Genomic DNA, 19516 nt, shown 5'->3' with positions numbered 1-19516 from the left:
TGAAATGATCTTTAATATATCTGGGACGTTGACTTCAAACGTCTTGGGATTCTTTTGCAGACGATTCTTATTCAAAAATATTCAAATGGCATTTTCAGAAAAATGCTTTCCATTGTTTATGACACGGTATCTGCAGCACACATGGGAAAGTTTTTGAAGAGATTTCTTTTAGCTAACAAAGCATATTAAGTCAACTTTTCAGAAAATAAAGATATTTAGCAATTTCAAAAATAAGTTTTGCCCTGTTTGGAAGAATCTAGAAGTCTGCCAGTTTGGTGGGACTTGAGAGGCTGCTAGAACGAAAGACTGTGACAAGTCTGGCTTCTCCCCCTTCCCCTCTCTGAGTCTCCCAACACCAACCCCTAAGGCACTTGCGAGGATGAGACAGCGCGCAGAGATGAAGAGTTGTGTGTTGTGATCAATATCTCCTTCTGGGAGAAGATAAAATTTAAATGCCATGATTCCTTAAATAGAAAAAAAATGCTAAAAGCCTAAGAGAGCGAGTAAGTATTTTCTGTGGGCGTTTTGCGGCCTGCAGCGCTGTCCGCAACCGGAAGAGCAGCGCGCTGGCTGCACGTGCCACCAGGCCACGCAGGTGCCAGGCGAGCCCCGTGGACCGAGGACCTGCTCTGGGCCCCGCCTGTTCCACCAACAGCAGGCGAGCTGGACAACGACGCCGCCACGATAGCTGAGTAAAGCAGATGGTGCGTTAGAGGGGTAGGTGCTACGAGAAAGGAAAAGTAGGACAGGGATGCGGGGGGTGCTGGGGGAGCGCGAGGGAGAATCACTTTAATTTCAAAGAGGGGGGTCCGCGAAGGCGTCACTGGGAAAGCGATTCCAGGAGGGGCCGGCCAGGGGACAGAGGGTGAGGGGCAGTGTGCCCGGTGTGCCTGGTGTCCTTAGACGCATTGGGGGGCCAGGGAAGGGGACAGAGTGAGCAACAGGAGGAGGGGAGGAGGGGAGGAGCGGTGCGAGCCAGAGGAGGGCGCAGGAGGGAGGGCGGGGAGGCCCCGTGTGCGCGATGCGGTGGCCTCTGAGTGGAGGGGCCGCTGCAGGGAGGTGAGCAGAGCACCGATGGCGTCTGGCTCAAGTTTCAAGTGGGTCCCTCTGCCATGTGGTGGGGTAGGGTGCTAAAGAGAGAAGCACAGTTAGGCTACTGCAGTGATCCAGGTGAGAGATGATGGTGGCCGGGGCTCAGGTGCGGGTAAGGGAGGTAGAAAGAAGTGACAAGGTTCTAGATGTATATTGAGAGAAGGCAGAGACCCTCGGATTTGCTGGTGGATCAGATTGGGGTCGGCGGGGGTGGGGGGTGGCCGGAGAGAGAGAGGGGTCGAGGGTGACTCCAAAGTTTTCGGCCTGAAAAACAGCAAGGAAGGAATGGCCTTCAACTGTGAAGAGCTATTTATTGAGCACCTACTATGTGCCCGACACTCTTAGGCACTTTAATGTTGTTGCATTTGATCTACGTTGATACTCCCAACTTCAGGAGATGAATATTATTTTCTTTCCGTTTATAAATGAGGAAGCTGAGTCATCACTAGTATTTTAATACTAGTATCAGCTCATTTAATCCTCACAACCACCTTTTGAGGAACATCTCTCTCCCTGGTACAGAGAAGGAAGCTGGGGCACAGAGAGGTCAAGGCGCTTGCCAAAGGTCGCACACGCAGTGGCTGGTGCTGGCCCTAACTCAGGCAGCCAGGTCCAGGGCCCGCACTCTCAGCCCGTCCTTGTCTTCCTCGCCAGGCAGCGTGTCCAGCTGCCTCCTGCCATCCCCACCAGGACGTTCTCCCACAATGCCAGTTAACCTGGGGAAATGCAACGCTTTATTTTTCTATTAGAAGTCACTTTTCTTCCTGACGTCCCTATTTCCATTCACGGCATCATCAGCTTCTCAGCCGCCGTGGCTCGGAGCTTCCGCGTGGTCATCGCCACGTCCCCCACTTACTGCCCTCAAGCGCCTCCGCCACCTGTCAGCCCGTGGAGGCCCCCGGTCCCCGCCGTTCAGGCCCTTCTGGCTGCCCGGTTGGACCTCGGCACTGGCCTCCTGCGATGCCAGCCTCCCTCCCCCAGCCCACAGTGGCGGTGGACCTGCCCAGTACCTCAGTGACGTCGGTCCGGCTCTGACCTCTTTGCTGCCCTGCTCAGGCCGCCCCTGATGGCCGGCACCCCGGAACCCACAGTCTGCGGCCGGCCGCCCTCCCAGCCTCGCCCCTACCCCTCCCAGCACCTGCGCCGTCCTCGGCGGCTGGGGAGCGCCCTCCCCACTCTGGGCCTCGTTTGTTCTGGTCCTGCCACCTGCGGGGATCACGGCCTGCATCCCCTGACCTCAGTTCTGCCCGTGAGTCTTCCTCTGGGCCACGTCCCTCCGGGAAGTCTCCTCCAAACTCCCAACCATGACGACGGCCCTCGCTTCCTCTCCCGAGATCCGGGACGCTCCGAGAGGGCTGGCTGTGTGTGGCTGGTGGCTGACGGAAGAGAGGGCAGGAAGCAGGCAAGGGGAGAAGGAAGGAAGGAAGAGGAAATAGAACTGATAGACAGCTGCGGCTCAGCTTTCTGTTGGAGCTAAAGACAGAGCGCTGGTAGCCCAATTCCAGCGTTTCGAGTGTTCGATACCTAGTCTCGATTCTTTAAATACACCAGAAAAAGGGATCAAGCGAGGAGGGAGAATAAAGAGAAAGTCTTGGGGAACGCGAGAACGTAAAGTCAGCAGCATTTTACCTCCCTAAGAGGATCAGCTAGCAGACAGAGCTAAGCATTGAAAATCAGTGATTTCTACATTATACTGCTAATATTTGCCTTAGTAGATACTTACTTGGGCAGGTTAATGTTGTTTTCAGTAGAAAAAGGGCTAGACATACTGACTTCCTGCTCACTTCAACATGAAATTATATCTGCCTCAAACCATCCCGTCCCTTTCAAGTTTCAGATCTATTTAGCGAGATGCCAACGCATGTACCACGCCCTCCCGTGCATGACGTGACACGTGATGCCGTCATTCATTGAAGTGTCGTCTGTAACGTAAAACATTGGAAGACCTGAATGTCAATAAGGATGGATTAACCATGCTATAGCATGAACAACAGAATATTGCGCAGCTTCTGAAACCATTTCCAAGACATGTGAACCAAGCAAGGTAGAGAAGAGTGTGTACAGAATGCAAGATTTAATTTAAAAGGTGAAAAAGAAAAATATATATGTGTTTGCTTCTAAATGCATAAATACCTATGGAAGGACCATAAGAAACTGATAATACTGGGCGACTGCAGAGAGAGGGCTTTTTTTGGCAACTCTTTTGTGCCTTTTGAATTTTGCACCAGGTGAATGCATCACATCTTCCGCAAATGAGTAAAGAGAATGAAAACCTCTTAGCGGGTAACATCTGGGCGCGGGCTTTGGCGGGGTGCTGCACAAAGTGACTCGCACAGGTACGGCCCTGCCTGCGAGGAGCTCAGGCCAGAATCGAACCTCGGCGAGAGGCGGCGCCGAAGCACCAGCCCCGTTCTGAGCAGCCGGTGACGGTGACGGAGCCACCGCATGGGGTCAGCGTGGGCCCCTAGAACATTTGGCCTTCGCCCCCCAGAACCGGACTCTGCCCTGCCTACTTCTCCCTCTGGGCTGTCGCGTGCTCAGCCCTGTGAAGTATTTCAGGTTTATTTTCCTTTCACTACAGTGTGACCTGCTCTAATTTGTATTTCTAAAAGGAATGTGGTTTATGGGTTTGCAAGCATGCACCTGATTAGTCCCAACAGGCATAAGAATGGAGTCATGAAGGAAACACGAGTCCCTTGTCTGAGGCTTCATCGCTGACGTGTGTAGAATACAGAGAGCACGGAATCAAGGCTCCGAAGCTGGATGGGCGCGTGGATTTATCACGGCCACTGACGGGGCATCACCATGGTCTCGGGGAACCGCCTGCCCCTGGCCCGGAGTGCTCTCCAACAATCGGTCTGTCCAGGACCCTCAAAAAACATGAATGAACTAGGATCTTTACTCTCTTCTAGCAACGGGGGGAAGCCCATTTTTATGAGAAACGGTCTTTTAAACGGTGTATTAAAATACGCTCAGCTCTCCGTGCACGTCATGCTGACACCGCACTCTCAGCAGGTACCTGTCCTTTCACGTCGCTGAAGAAAATTAATATTCTGGATGATGACTCTAAGACATTGCAAGGCCTAAAGCACCAAAGAGGGACCTGCTTGTGTACATCGCTATGAAGACATTTACATCACATGCTGATTTAACACAGGAAAGCGTTGAGGAAATATAAAACAGTAAATGAGAAAAGCAAAATGCAGCAAGATGGCAAATAATCCTTACGGGTATAGGCAAGCAAGACAGGAAAGAAATGAAAAATTCTAAAGCAGTTATTTTTGTGCAATAGGAACTATTGGGGATACTTAATTCCTTCTTTAATTTTTCCTTTTTACATTTTTTTAGAAATGAGCTTTTTAATGTTTTCGTCATCAGACACAAAATCCAATCTTTAGAAAGGTATTTGCATTTAGCATACTCTACTAAGGCATGAAGTGGGAACGACAGATTTTAGCGAGATTTTCAGGCACTCTGAAGGGTTGAAACAAAAATACTCAGTTTGCTAGACCGCTGCTCTCCCCTACTCGCCCATGAGTTGAGGATGCCTGTGCTTTGAACGACATGTTTGCATGTTGCACGTTGCAACAGAGTTTGCCGCAGGGACTCCGTAGGCACCTGAGGTCAGCTGCTCACGTGAACAAAACCTGTCCTGTGGAAGGCCGGGGGGTCTCTCACCGAGAAAGGAGGTCGTGTGGCTTTTCTTGCAACCTGACACCTTCCAATTGATTCCGACTTGTGAGGGGAGACCATTAAGAGGATGAAGTTGATGAATAATAAATAGCATATTTACACAGCCCTGCTATCCCCACAGACCTTAAAGTGCTTCGTAAACTAACAGATAAATTACATATTGGGGACACATCCTCCGCTGCTGAAATGCAGCCTCTTCTGGGGCGAAAAGTGACGGTTGTTTAGTGCACAACCCAAAGGACAGGAAGCTCAGAGCTTCTTAAGTTGATTTCACCAGAGGAATGCAGATGGAAAACAACTCATCACCGGACAATTAAGGAAAAAGGCGGAGGCGTACAGCCCTTAGCAAACGGAAGGACTAGAAAGAACAAACGCAAGTTCTTCCAGAAGGAACCAGAATCCCACCCCATGCAGCTCTACCGTCTACTCAGAGCCTGTGGTCAAGGATGTACCGTCTTGGCCAGTTGAGAGACATCAACCGTTGCTGGGAAAGCCGCCTGACTTGCACGAGCCTCAGTTTCTTCATCCGTAAGACGAGGATGGTAATAAAGTGACTTGGGCTACAGGTGTGCTCTGAGGATTAAACAAGCTAAAATAGGGACGATCTCTCTCTGGGGGAGGCAGCCAAGGGACAACAACCTTCCTTCCTACTTCACCCACAACAGAGTCTTCCATGCCTCTCGGGTTCAGTGTAAATATGGAATTTTCTTTAAAAAAAAATTTATTAAAGGAGAATGAAGAAAATACCTCCTACCTCAAGAGACTTCAAGAGACTTCTTTGAGTCCCTTGAGGTTACAGGATCCTGCACATATTTATATTCTACATCAGACTGCAGGAAGCCACGTCTTCCAGAGCAATGTCGACTAGACCATGGAAATCTAGAGAAGCTCTGATAGAAAATTAGCATCTTCTGTCTCAACAGATCTCCTGGTAGGTAACCGGTGTAACTCGGTGAACTCTAGAGCCCCCTCTGGAGGTCGTATAGGATTTAGTCCACGCTTGGGCCTCATAGAAAACTAGATATGACACATCTTAACCCATCCAGAGAACAGAGATAATGGAAAAGCGACAAATAAAAACGCTTCAAGAAATATAATCATGGAAGTACTCACTCTCGAGTGGCTGGGAAGAGGGAGTTCTTCAGGAAGAAGGGCTCGTGCCGTATACATTTTCTTCAGGGCTGCAAACTATTGAATAATCCAGATTAGCGGTGGAGTTGGGAGGTTAGTACAAAAGCAATTCTCTAGACTGAAATAAGAGGAAAGCTAATCTGACTATTACTACTAATAACAGCTACCATCTCTGGAGCACTTACTCTGTGCCTAGCCTATGGTGAACCTCTAATGTATAGTCCTGGCTTCTCACGGTGTGATCTGTAGACCGGTGTTGTCATCACCTGGGAGCTTGTTAGAACAGCAGACTCAGGCCCTGCCCCAGGCCAGCTGAAGCCGCTTCAAGAGCCCCAGCTGATCCATGCACACGCCACGGTGTGAGAAGCACCAAACAGATCTCACAAAGCAGCCCCTCAAAGCACCTTCCTCTCAGGTGGTCCTTCCAGCATCGCTGCGACCGACCGGAGTTTGGAGGCACCAAGGGGCATGCTAGTTGCTCAGGATGGCCCAGAAAGATACAGAGCTGGCACCAAAGCCCAGCTCACTGCCTCCCTTTCTGATGCCAATTTTAGATTAAAGTTGTCCTAACCTGTTTTCCTCGTTGCCGCAGCAAACACAGCGGGGAACGTTAGCCCGGACTTTTCCTTCCCGAAGCTGCAGTTTCTACTCCCCAGGTCACTCTGCCCCTCCGGGTTGGAGCGCTGGAGCTGGGAAACACCCGCTAATTCACAAACTCTCGGCCGAACTTCCCAGGCCTCCTCTCACGCCCAGCTGCTCCTTGACGCGCTGTTAACAGCAGGTGGGCTCCGGGTCCCTGAGGGAGAACAGCAGACACGAGCTCGGAGGGTCCTGTACCAGGTGCTGTGAGAGTGGGGAGAGGACAACATTGAAAAAGCTTTGACTTTTCTCCAGATGTTGGCATCTGCTTATTTACCCTTTAATTTTGTACAAAACTCCAGAATTTGGAAAGCTCTTTGATCCTTAAAAACTAAACTAAACTGCACAGAAATGAAGTTGATTGCAATACCAACTTGTAGACTCCAAGCTAGAGAAATTATTAAGCCACTTAAAGATCACACTTCGATAAAAAATAAAAAATATAAAAAAACTAAAATAAAATAAAAACAAAATACAACCCCAGCCTGCACGCATGAGTCTTCTCCCTTTAGTGCTCTGCCTGGCCGCAACCTCTGCTACGGACCCAAATTTTGACCCAAAGTCATAACTAATGGTGGAAACGCCAGCAGCAGGGAGACCCCGGCGATCACGCCGCATGGGAACAGTCTCGCTTTATCAGCCAGCATCCAGCTGCAATAGGATGCGTCGGCCAAGAACCTGTCACGTTTGAACTTGGGAAGCGGAGGTGAGGATTTTTGAAGAACACCTTCAGGAGCAGCGAAGTGAGTCCAGCAGAGACAAAGGACCTTTGACCAGGAAGAGAGTGAGCACTCCAGGCCTCACCAGGAGCAGCACTGGTCGTCTGTAAATCATACCTCGTTAACTAGGGCCCTGCCTTTTCTCTTCACAAACCTATCCTGAAGTTAGCTGTGTAGACAGGAAAAGAAAGGAAAACCGCTGGAGTTCTCCGGTTCCCATTGTGTGCTCTTTTAAGCAAAGGCTTCTCTGCATTGCCAAAAATCCCTGCAAAGATGACTTCCCCAGACTTCTTCCCCAAATGCCTTTTTAATACTGTGTGATTACTGCTCGGGGGACAGGAGCCAAGCCTCTTTGCATAAATCACGAAGAACTTTAAAGGAGACCCGTTCCTGCTCTGAGGATTTAGAAAATACCTAGTGAGTGAAAAATCTATTACATCACAATGTGTGCATTTTCCAACAATGATTACCAGGACTATGTTTTGGGGCTGGAAGATTAAAAAGTGTCACCCTCAATACTTCAATTTCTTCTACAGAATAAGGCGAGGAAACCAGTCGCTGAGAAGTCAGCGTTCTAACTGCTGAGTCAACTTCACTAACATCGTGCTTACTCCAAATCCTTCTGCGACTCAATGCAAAGCAAATAGAGAAGAGAGAAAAAGAACCACAGAAACACGAACTATTAGTGTTCCAGAAACCAATGAACTTTCTGATAATTGCATGTCTACTTCAGAGGCAAAGAGGATAAACTGGAAAAGTCTAAGCACATGTAAAGTAGGGCGTGAAACTTCAGAAAACACTCGTGTATTTATGACTATCACAGTCAACTGATCACATGACCAACAAAGTCCACATTTGTCTAGGTGTCTCCAGAAACATGGTAGCTCACTTACTGACAGCACTTTTTGGAAATATCCACATGAACTTCGGTTCGGTTTGACATTTCGCATGTATTCCTATTATTGTTTTCTGAGTACTGGGCCATGGGTATAAAACATACGAAACTTCGACAGCTCTTCAACGCCAAAGGAGCATTTTCAAGAGTCATCTGATCAATGTTTTAGACCTGCAAGGGAGTAATTCCTATAAATATCAGAACATCCTGATGGGGGTGGGAGGATGGTTTCGGGATGATTGAAGTGCATCACATTTATTGTGCAGTCAGACCTCTCTGCTAACGATAATCTGTATTTGCAGCCGCTCCCCAGCGCTAGCATCACCGCCTCAGCTGCACCTCAGATCAACAGACATTAGATTCTCATAAGGAGCGCGCAGCCCAGATCCCTCACATGCGCAGTTTACAGTAAGGTTCTTGCTCCTATGAGAATGCAGTGCCCGCTCTGATTGACAGGAGGCGGAGCTCAGGTAGTGATGTGAGCGATGAGGAGGGGCTGTAAATACAGATGAACTTCAGCTCGCTCACCCACTGCTCACCTCCTGCTGTGCGGCCTGGTTTCTAACAGGCCACAGACTGGTACTGGTCCATGGCCCGGGGGTTGGGGACCGCAGATCTAAAGCAATTAAATGAAAAAGCATTCCTCTTGACAGTGGGTTGCAGAATGGCCAGTCCCATTGTAGAACAATGATAAAGGGCCAAGGAACACATGTACACCGGCAGCAATGCCAAGGGGTAACAGTCGAAGGTGTATTTTGCAACAGAAAGCACAATGGCATCATTCCCCTGGTCTACAAATAGCCCGACAAGTTGGGCCGTGTTTGTTCCAACAGCTGGCCAACTGCCCATCCATTGGCCACCTGCAGCAAGCTGGTGACACTGGTGCACCTGTGAATCAGCCTGTACACTGTAGCCCTGCAGCTCTGACACCGCACCTCACTCTAGTCTGAGAGCAAAGCCTCGAGAAATCAAGGCCTGTATGTTTTTCTGGGCTCCCCAAGGGACTGAGGTGTCCCTAGAGGCCAGACACTCCCTAACCTACTTCCTTTCCTTGGACAGGATGCCGGTAGAGCTAGGCCCCTTTCTGCCTCCACACCGGCCACCATGCTGTTTCCTGGCCCAGCTGAAGATACCGGCTCCAGCCCACAGTCCTCTCTTTCCTGGGGTGACAGAGCTCAGAGAGGATCCCGCAGCCCGCCAGGCCCCATGCTGGGGGCTCTGGGCCAGGCTGAGGGCAGCGGCATCCTACCACACAGAGGTGGGGCTGGGGGGGCTCTGTCCTGTTACAGACCTGCTGGCCTCTTTGCCCACTCGGATGACCACACAGATCAGTTAGGTCGAGTGAAAATGGCTGTTCACTATGAGACACTGGCAGCTTCTACTCGGACCTATTATCAGTCTCTAAGGGAAACGCTCCCCACAGAGTCGTACTCTGGATTGTAGAGACGCTCAGAACACCCTCCTCAGGCACACCAAAGATACCTGGCGGCTGCCAGCCGTGGGTTTTGAAGCGCAGCCTCCTGCGGACCAGTCGTTTATTTATACGGTGCTTTCTACGGCTCCTCCTGAAGGCATTTTTGTGATTTCTCGTGCTTCCTCTTGGACACACAACATTTGTAGCCAATCACGCAAGCGCTGTCCTGCGCCGGGCTGGGCTGCCGACGGGCTGCGTGTCTGGAGTACTTTAAAATAAAGAGGAGCACGTGACTCTCAGGCTCTTTCCAGCTCTGCTGTTCGATGGTTCATCAGCCCTAGATCTTGTGTGGTCGTTGCTAAAGGAACTAGGATGACGCTGTCATTGAACCAACCGCGTTCAGTCACTCTCCGTCCAAATCGCACTTGTGCTTTAAAGAGCTGGGAAGCTACCTCTGTCATCACTTCCATATGTGGGGTCAGTGACCTTATTCTGTGGTTACCTCCACAGAAGCTGGGGTTGAAGGAGCCCTCTGGGTGTCCTTACCCAAGCTGGGTCTGCTCTAATGAGAATCGCAGCCACTGGGCTATGTCCTGAGTGGACTGAGCATGTGAATCGCACAGCTGTGAATGGCTGTCCCAGCCTGGGACAGTCCCCTGCTTTGTCCTGGCCCATGGGAACTGGGCAGCATCATTCAGAGAATAAAGACCGAGCCCAGAGCTGAGAACGAGCTGCCTGGCAGTTCCGTCGCCGCCTCAGCCCAAAAGAGAGAAGTGCAAAGCCACTTCAAGAACCAGCAAGAGTCAGCAGAAAATCAGGACTAAGGAAACCAAACTGCATATAACCCGCAACAGCCGGAGTGACTGTGCGGAGCTCCCAGCGGCAGCGCGAGGGACGGACGCGTGGGCTGTGATTAGAGCGGCGAAGGTGGAGCAGGCCAGATGGAGGTGGAGCAGGCCAGATGGAGGTGGAGCAGGCCAGACGTGCTGGGTTGCTGTTTATTCTGAAGGCCGGAGAGGCGAGGGGGCCTGATTTCTTCACAGCTGGGAGGAAACGCGGCAGTTACAGCACGCGTTCAGAGCTGCCGTGAGATTCTGTATTTTAAAAGTTAAGTGTGAAATCTTCCCTTTTTGTATTACCTGCATCGGATCATTTCTAAGGTTACGAAAGCTCCTAATGAGAGGACAGGATTTATTTTGAAAGTGGTTACCATCTTAACCAGTGACAAAAACTGGCAGAAACTAAAAATGACCAATAAGAATTGAACGTAATTCGAAGCACTTGTGTTTTACTGAAGTGTGGTTTTTTTCCTGCAAATCTCGCCAAGGGGCCGTCTCTGGCAGTGAGGTGGGACGGTCCGGTGGTGGAGAGCGAGCCTTTCCACCAGGGGGCACTGGGTTCGAATCCCAGCCCCAGCCCTTGTTCACTGTGTGGCCTTCAATCTCTCCTCCTGTACATAATGGTGAAATGCAGGGGCTCTTGTAAAGATTAACGAACAGTGTCCGGCAGGACGCATGTGGTCGTCTCTGTAAACGTAGTTGTAACGTCCAGCAGTATGCATGCAGTCGTCTCTGTAAACACGCTTATCGTGAGTCGTGGGAGGTTAAGCAACATGCCGTCATTCGCGAAGCTGCACCGCTGGCTCTGTGCTTTCCGTCACCTCCTAGACGAGCACCTTTGGTATTTGCAACAGGAATTTCAGGCTTCTTGACTTGATAGGGGGGAAAAAGCAGAGGCTGAAGGGCCACCCTGAAAACCCATCCCCATCAGGCGACTGCGAACCCTGCAGAAACAAACGAACACGTCGGTGCTGCTTTATGTGTGAAGTGAGGTGTGTTCTCTACCCTGTCAGCACGCCGTATTTTACTTGGATGAAGACCCTGGAACCAAGCTCCTCTGCAGGTTGTCGCAGCCACACCCGCCCTGCCACGCCCGCCCTGCCCAGCCAAGCAGCTGCGTCGCCCTCGCCCCTGCGGTGCCACAGTGGCTCCAGCCCGAGCTCACATTTAGGCAGCTCCAGCATCCGGGCCCATCCCCACCACATCCTCCGCGCTCCTTACAGGCCAAGTGGAACTGAGTCTGCGTTAAGCCAAAACCCCCAAGAAGAGAAATTCTGCATTTTGCCATGGCTGGGGGGACGGGCTTCCCGCTGCCTTCCCATGCCCTGTCCCAGGGAGAGCCCACGCACCTGGACTCAGGCGAGAGCAGAGTCTTGTAACTGAAGACGGGCAACTGCGGTAGAACCTGCTCATGTGTGTGCGTGTGCAGTGTGTGCGTGTGTGAGTGTGCAGTGTGTGCGTGTGTGTGCGTGTGTGTGTGTGCGTGTGTCTGTGCGTGTGTGCATAGTGTGCGCATGTGTGCAGTGTGTGCAGTGTGTGCGTGTGTGTCTGTGCATGTGCGTGTGCGTGTGTGTGTGTGTGTGTGTGTGTGCGTGTGTGGGAGCGAGAGAGGGAGGGGGAGAGAGTCAGCAGGAAGAAAGCCGAAGCAGCCACAATTACCACTTACTTGGTGCTGACCTGCGTCTGGCCGTCTCCCGCCTGCAACCACACAAAAGGCCTCTGCCTTCGCGCCCTTTCCCAACTCCTGCCTCCTTCCCCTCTGCAGACTCTCCTCCCCTGGAAGTTAACAGGTTTCAAGCGTCTTCATCTTGGAGGATTTCACAGCGGCCGGGCGGGGGTGGGTGCGGCCCCGTCTCCTCTGCTCCGCTCGCTCCGTTGGCTGGAGGGGGGGGGGGGGGTTGCTTGCCGGAGCGGGAGGGGGGGGGGGGAGGGAGGGTGTGTGTGGGTGCTTTTTTTTTTGTTGGCTTTTGTTTGGTTTGTTTCCCCCCTTTGTTTGTTTTTGTTTGTTTCTTCGTTAGTACCTACGTCAGGCCTGTTTATTGCTCTCCGTGCGTGGTTCGTTCTCGATCGTGTCCCTCCAAGAGCACGACTTTGACTTTGTTATGTTAACAGAACATTTGCCCCTTTTCCACCTAGAGCTCCTCGCAAAGCACTTTTCCATTAATTTGACGCTGGGAGGCACCATGCCCAAGCCCCCTCCTAACTCTTGAATTCTCCTCTGATGGGGGAGGAGATTCAAAGAGGGCGGAGGAGGGAAAGGGCATTTCCTCCACACTCCCAACACCCCGGGGAGGTCATTTGCCCTTCTGGGTCAAGCAAAGGCCCCTTTCACTCTGCTCCAGCTGGGGAAGCCGACCCCATGTGAACTATACCGAGGGGCTGCTCTGCCCTCTGGCTTCTTGTCAGGCTTGGCCCAGGGGAGCTCCAGCCAGAGCCTGCAGGGGGGCAGGAGAGCGAGGATGTGGCCGTGTGTCCCCAGCCTCCTCACTATGGCATCACATCAAGCCAGCTAGGTCCCTGACCAAAGGGACTCCTAAGTCTAAGTCTAAGATACAATCAGTTCTTCCTATACCCAAACTTTTCTTTGAGGCAATGAAAAATTCATAATAATCTTTAAGCTCTAGAATCTGCCCAGTGTCCAAGGTGTGCCTGGGACGGTCATGTTGACACCAACATAGACCACTTGTCCCTGTTTTACAAAGCAAAGCTCATTGTCCCTAACTTTGGGGATCCCAAGCTGCTCCCGAGCTGGGTCCTGGGACTGCGTGGTTATTTCATAAGCTTAGCCCACACAGAGCCTCAAGGGGAGAGTTCCTGACCCCCCAAAGATGTGTGTGAACTTCTTCAAGTGCCGGGACGGCATCCCTGCCAACGGTTCCTTTGTTGTTAACTCTTTGGGTTTGGTCCCGTCCGACTGGCGAAGAGTCCATTCAGCTCTGTGGAAGGACGGCACCTGACGACCACCCGTCTCTCCCCTGGATTGCTGCCGTGGCCCCCGCGTGGTCTTCCGACTTCTGGCCCCATCCCCCAACAGTCCATTCCCCACACAGCAGGAGTGAACTTGTGAAAACTTAAATCAGATCATGTCATTCCTCTACTTAAAACCCTCCAGTGGTTCTCTCCCCAGAGTTCAATCCCGAGTCTCTGAGGCCCAGGTCCTCCATGCGCAGCCTTCTCTCCTTACTAAGGGAACTCTGATCTGCCACCACGCCCTGCTGCCCGACCCGAGGACGGGGACTCCGTGCTGCCTTAGGGCTTGGGATTGGCTGTCTGCTCCGCCTCCAGTTCTCTGCCCCAGCCACCTGCATAGCTGACGTCATCTTTTCCCAAGGTTTTTTGTTTTTCGTTCCCCCCTTCGTTGGCCCCCTGCATAAAATAGCAACCCCTGCTCTTACCACCCTAGCATTTTCCATCCCCTGTAATCTTGATTTTCTCCATAGCACGTATCATTATCAGATATAGTATAGCTGTTATATATAATGCACAACAGAACTGTTATGAAATTAAGGTTTCATGGACATTCAATTGAATATAAGACGTTCAATTATATTTTTAAAGGCTTATCCATTTCAGTTTCCAAAATTATACGTGTGTATTTCATAGCCCCAGTCAGCGTTTCGATGTTAATAGGGTCAAAAGCTTTGTGCTAAAATCAAGTGTTGCTCAGAAAGATACGCACTGTGTATTAGAGTTGAAACGTAATAGTTTCAGGTGATTTCGCAGGCTTGTACTGCATTCGAAACATTAATATATTGGTCAAAAGAATTTGCAATGTTAGGATGTTCATTTTTATCCACCTTCTGCCCTCATTAAAGAGAAAACCCTTGGAAGAATGGCCGTGTTTCCTGATCTTAGTTGCAGATGCCAAACGGACGCGTGAACCAGTCGATTTGGTGCCATTTTTCGCTTGGCCTGCGCCGGCGACTGGAGCTCCCAGCCACGAGAACAGAACAACGGCGGCATGGAGCTTCCCGGCCCGGGCGGGCGGGCACGGCGGGGGGCGGGACCCCTCACACAAGCGGCACAGGTTCTGCCTGAAATGACAGAACACAAGCTCTGTCTGTCACGACTGCCGTGAACTACGAAAGGAATCTCAGTTGGAACAAAATACTCATTGCCTTTGAGATAAGGAGAAATTTTTTCGATCCTTCTAAAAATTGGTGTTAGGTTTAGAAGTAAACACCTTCCATTTAAAAAGGGACCCGTGACTTATATTGGCCCCGTGTGGCAGCCGGCATGCTGAGGTCTGAAACCAGGCAGTTGTGATGACGTCAGGCGGTTCTGCAAGAACCTCTGCGGTTGTCAGTTGTCGTCTTTGCCTGTAGGTGTCGCAGCTGAGCCAATGAGTGACCCACCCCCCAGGTGGCGCTCTGCTCCGCTGCTCCCTGAAAGTCACTTCTGCCCTTGCGGGGTGCATTTGCATTAAAATAGTATAATAAAAGTAAGTACCATGTATCAAAGTTAATTCTCATCTTTGCACAATAGAAAATATCTGGGAAGCTGCAAAAACATTCATGGGCCATCCCCAGCCCAGACCAATTAAATCAAAATTTCTGGGAATCAGGGATCAGGTATTGTTATTTTTAAAAAGCTACTTGAGTGATAACTGCTGTGCAGCCAGGTTTAGGACCCTGCTCTTGGTGGCCAAGGGCAGAATGTCTGGATCCAGATCATCCGGGTTCATCTCATCATTATTTACTTTTCCCGGCTGTGTGACCGTGGGTGAATCACTCAGCCTTTCTGTGCTTCACTTTTCCCAACTTTAAGACACAGATAATAATAGTGCCTAACTCAGAAGGCTGTTGTGAAGATTAAGTCAATTAATGGATAATTATTTAATAAGTGTTGGCTGTTTTTATATTTAATGAAATCGTGGACAACCCTTGAGAGTCTCCAGAAAATTCTTTCTGTGTCTACTCAGAAGCTGTCGGGAATGTGCATGGTACAGAACAGAGCCTCTTCTATCCTGAGCAGCACAGGTAACTATATGTCCGCTGATTTGGGTTCTAATTTATTTGAACCACCTCTTGGGGCCTGGTCCTCGAACTTCCCGTGCCCCTTGTTCCTCTGCCCAAACACTGTGGTTCTCCTGTCTCCAGCATCTCGCAGACGTTGTTAACAATCGATGCACTGCAGCTGCTGCTTTGTTACATAAACACTAGGTCAAGAGCAAGACCCTGAGAATTTGGCTCCGACCGCTGAAACAGATGGCCACCAAGCCTTCCAGAGGCCACGCTCCCCTCATATTTATTTACCTGGCAGGCGGCAGAAGGAGCCCGTTTTGCTTTATGTGCAAAACTTTTCTCCCAGGCCAATTTTCTGGAGCCCCCGATGACATATCGCAAGATGAAATGAAAGTATCAAGAACAGCCATTTATTCCTGAAATACATCTTCTGAGAGCTACAGATATCTACCACGTCGACCTCTCTTAGCCTGAACCTGAGCTGTCACCCACGTTAAATTACTTTCTAAATCAGAGGTAAACTTTATATCATAAAATAGCATTCATAGCCACATCAATCCAACCAGAAATCTGCATTACTCTCTTGACCCGAACTCCTAGGTATCCACAATTCACAGATCGACCAGCTTCGCCCTATCAATATGCCTCGCCCTGGCGGTGTATTACGCTAACATATTACTGGGGCCGCAGCTCGCTCCTGATGTGTAAGAGCAATGCGTTAGGGGGGCCCGGCTCACCTGGGTGACGCATGGCGGAGACGGTCGTCTGGGGGAAGCTCGCTGGTGATGTACGGCCCGCGCAAGGGCACCGGCCGGGAGAGAGCGAGCTCAGAGTGGGCTCTGTGTACCTTGTGGAGGCAAAGAGAAGCCCGACTGGGATCCCACCAGGCCACGTTCCCACTGGCCTCGCAAGGCCCCCCGCCATTTGCAGGAGAGCGAGCAGTGGCACACACGGTTAGCAAGCTAGGTCTTCACTTTTGCTTTAGAAATGATTTTTTGCAATTACTATAAATCTCTCCGGAGGCTTGGATGAAAACAAAGACACGTAGATGTTATTGTCGTTTTTCAGATGTGTGCTATATTTCATAATAAAATTAATAAAGGAAATTGCATAAGGATATCCATTTCACTAATTTTTAGATGATCGGGCAATGGGGAAAACCGCAGATGTGTGCCTCAAAAGGGGGATATCCAAGAACGTTCATATCAGCATTACCGTAAAACCCAACCGAAGAACGACACGCGGTCCCTCAGCGGTAGAACGGAGCGTCGATCAACTGCGTCCACAGCAGTCCCCGCAGCAAACGGCAACAGCATTTTTCAGCTCATGATTCTATGACCGGTTGTTCTAGGCCGGGCTCTGGAAGGCTGAAGGGGGGGCGCTGCTCCACAGGCCCCTCATCCTGCTCCTAGGACAGGCCTGCGCCTGCTTGTCTCGCGGCAATGACAGGCAATGACAGAGAAACAAGCACTAGCACTAGCGAGCACAATCCTTTTCTTTTTAGAGACAAGATGTCACTCTGTTGTCCAACCTGGAGTGCAGTGGCTCAATCATAGTTCATTGTGACCTCCCATTCTGGGGCTCAAGCGATCCTCCCACCTCAGCCTCCCGAGTAGGACTCTGGGAGCATGTGACCATGCCTGGTTATTTTTTTATTATTATTTTTGTAGAGACGGGGTTTCACAGTGTTGCCCAGGCTGGTCTCTAACTCCTGGCCTCAAGCAATCCTCCTACCTTGGCTTCCCAAAGTGAAGCCCAAACTTCAGAGCACTTTTTTTTCCCCAAGATTGCATCACTTCTGCTATTATCATCTTAGCCAAAGCAAGTCACAGTGGGAAGGCACCGAAAAATTACGTGACAAAGGGTATGGACACAGAGAGGGTGGTCAATAGTGCAGTTTCATCTCCATTTATTATTAATGCAATAATAAATCTAATTTATTGTTTGACAAATTGTGATAATTGTACAATGGAATACTATACAGCAATGAAAAACAAATGAACCACTGCTATAGACAGCAACCTAAATCTCACAAAAATGTTGAGCAAACGAGATTAAGCACAGAAGAATTCATAGGGATGCTTCCACTTACATAAATCTCAGAAACAGGCACCACTATTAATGGTGTTAGGAGTCAAGGTAGGGATCACCTTTGGGACGCAGTGACTAGAAGCCGGCACCAGGAGGGCTTCTGGGAGTTTGTGATACTATTTATCTGGGCAGCGGCTACTCTGAGTTGTTCACAGAGTGAAAATTCTTGCAGGACACATAATTTCTGCATTTTATGTATTTGTTATGCTTTGATTAAAAAGAAAATTGAAGAAAACTGAACATGCCAAGTAGTAATGTCATGCCAAGGGCAGATATTATAAAAAATAAGACATTTAAGAAGAAGACATTTCAAACATGAATGCCTTAAAGTTCATGCCAAGCACATACATGATTTCATGCTGATACGCAGTGACAGCAGCACAGATACTCAGAGGGGCAAAGGAAGGAAGGGGCTTCCCCCAGGAGTTGGTCGAGTCCTGCTTGTCTACAGCTTTATCAAAAACGCTTGCTGACTGGTTACAAACTCAAACGAAACCAGGGAGGATTTGAGTCTGGGAGCAGCATCTACGCTTTCCGAGTGCTGCGTTAATGAGCGAAAGGCTCAATATTCTCCAGCAGACCTAGGTTCTAATCTGGGCTCTACCTACTTTCTGACCCTATGACCTAGGAGAATTGCTCACTGCCTCAAGCCTCAGTTTCTTTAACTAGGCTGGTAAGGACAACAATAGTATCTCCATGGTAGAGCTGCTTAATGATTAAACGAGCAGTTGCATATACTCTGCTTAGCTTAGTCATTGCCCCATAGTAAGTGCTCAACAAATGTGAGCTCTCGTTATTATCTAGCTACCCACCCACCCATCTATCCATACATCCGTCCATCTATCCATCCACCCACTTGCCCACCCTCCCATTCCTCCACTCATCATTCAACCCTCTCTGCCTTCATCACTCCATTCACCAAGATTTATAAAGCAGGGTGGCACTTGGAGTTTACAAACCTGTATTTGAGGCCTAATGATTCTGTCTCCTTGTGTGATCTTGGACAAACACTTCAAATTCTCTAAGTTTTTTGTTTATTCTTCTGTAAAATGGGGAAGAGTGATCGTCCTTACATTGCGAAGCTACTATGACAATAAACGATTCATTAAACTCCCCTCAGGCAACAGTCCTACTCATTGGGGTGACAAGGCCTGTATGAAAAATGGAAGATGTGCCACAGTTGGAAACACAGACGACCTATGAAGCAGCACCTCGCACACTGTAGACTCCTATTTTCAGCTTCCTACTGGGTATCACACCTTCCCTCCATTCAACAGACCTAAATGTCTCCTCTTTTTTTTTGGAGACAGGAAGCACTCAAAAAAAAAAAAAAAGATCGTTAAATGTATTAACTCTGTAAAAAATGAGTTCTCAGAATTGACTACAAGCACATCAAAGTTTGATTCAAAGTTGCTGCCAGGGAAAAGCCTTTTGAGCAAGTTAGTTCTCAAAAATCAGCCCCTTTTGGTAGAGACATTTTATAGGCAAGAGAATTGTTAGAGAATCGTTATTAGGTTAGGTTAAAAAAAAGTCTGGTTAAAGAGTATTCAGTTAGTCAGCTGAGTAACCCCAGCTTCCCAGAAGTTCATCATTTTGTTCCAGCAGAACATTGCTCAAGCATTTTATCAGGAATGCTAATTCCTTCCCTGAAGGAGGTTGTAAATTACATCATGGAAAAGTTCTACCCTAGACTGGATTTGAGGCAGTTTTCTTTTTCCATTCTTAAATTACTTCATTGTCCACTTGTTTCTGCTAGATTGTGTGGTGGGGAGGGAGGTTTGGTTTCAGAGAAGAAAGTAGGGAAAAAACCTGAACCCAACTCCAGGAGCTTAAAGAAGCCTTTCTCCCTTTCCTGTTCTTGAGTGGTGATAGACAGGGTTCATCTGACTCCCCTGAGGGGTTTCCAGCAGGGGAGGTGACCTGGAGGACACAGGAGATGATATTCTGGAAGCTCTCAGAAGCAGCAGGTTCTGGGCAGCAAGCGAGTGGGACCAGGGAGGGAGGAGATGGGGGCTGCCCCACGAGTGGCATAGAAGGGC

The 19516-nt window shown here is 49.6% G+C and overlaps 1 protein-coding gene across 1 annotated transcript in view; it reads right to left on the bottom strand.

The window, feature by feature from the left end:
• Positions 1-19516, bottom strand: part of KIF14 (kinesin family member 14) — an 89310-nt gene that overhangs the window by 17503 nt on the left and 52291 nt on the right. Inside the window, exon 27 of the mRNA XM_012650451.1 lies at positions 16124-16233. Coding sequence (XP_012505905.1) covers positions 16124-16233 — 110 coding nt within the window. The remainder of the gene's footprint in view (positions 1-16123; positions 16234-19516) is intronic.

The sequence above is a fragment of the Propithecus coquereli genome, unplaced genomic scaffold, assembly GCF_000956105.1.
Source record: "Propithecus coquereli isolate 6110/MARCELLA unplaced genomic scaffold, Pcoq_1.0 Scaffold328, whole genome shotgun sequence".
Lineage (NCBI taxonomy): Eukaryota > Metazoa > Chordata > Mammalia > Primates > Indriidae > Propithecus > Propithecus coquereli.
Note: the sequence above shows the minus strand (reverse complement) of the source record. Positions and strands in the feature narration are given on the sequence as shown.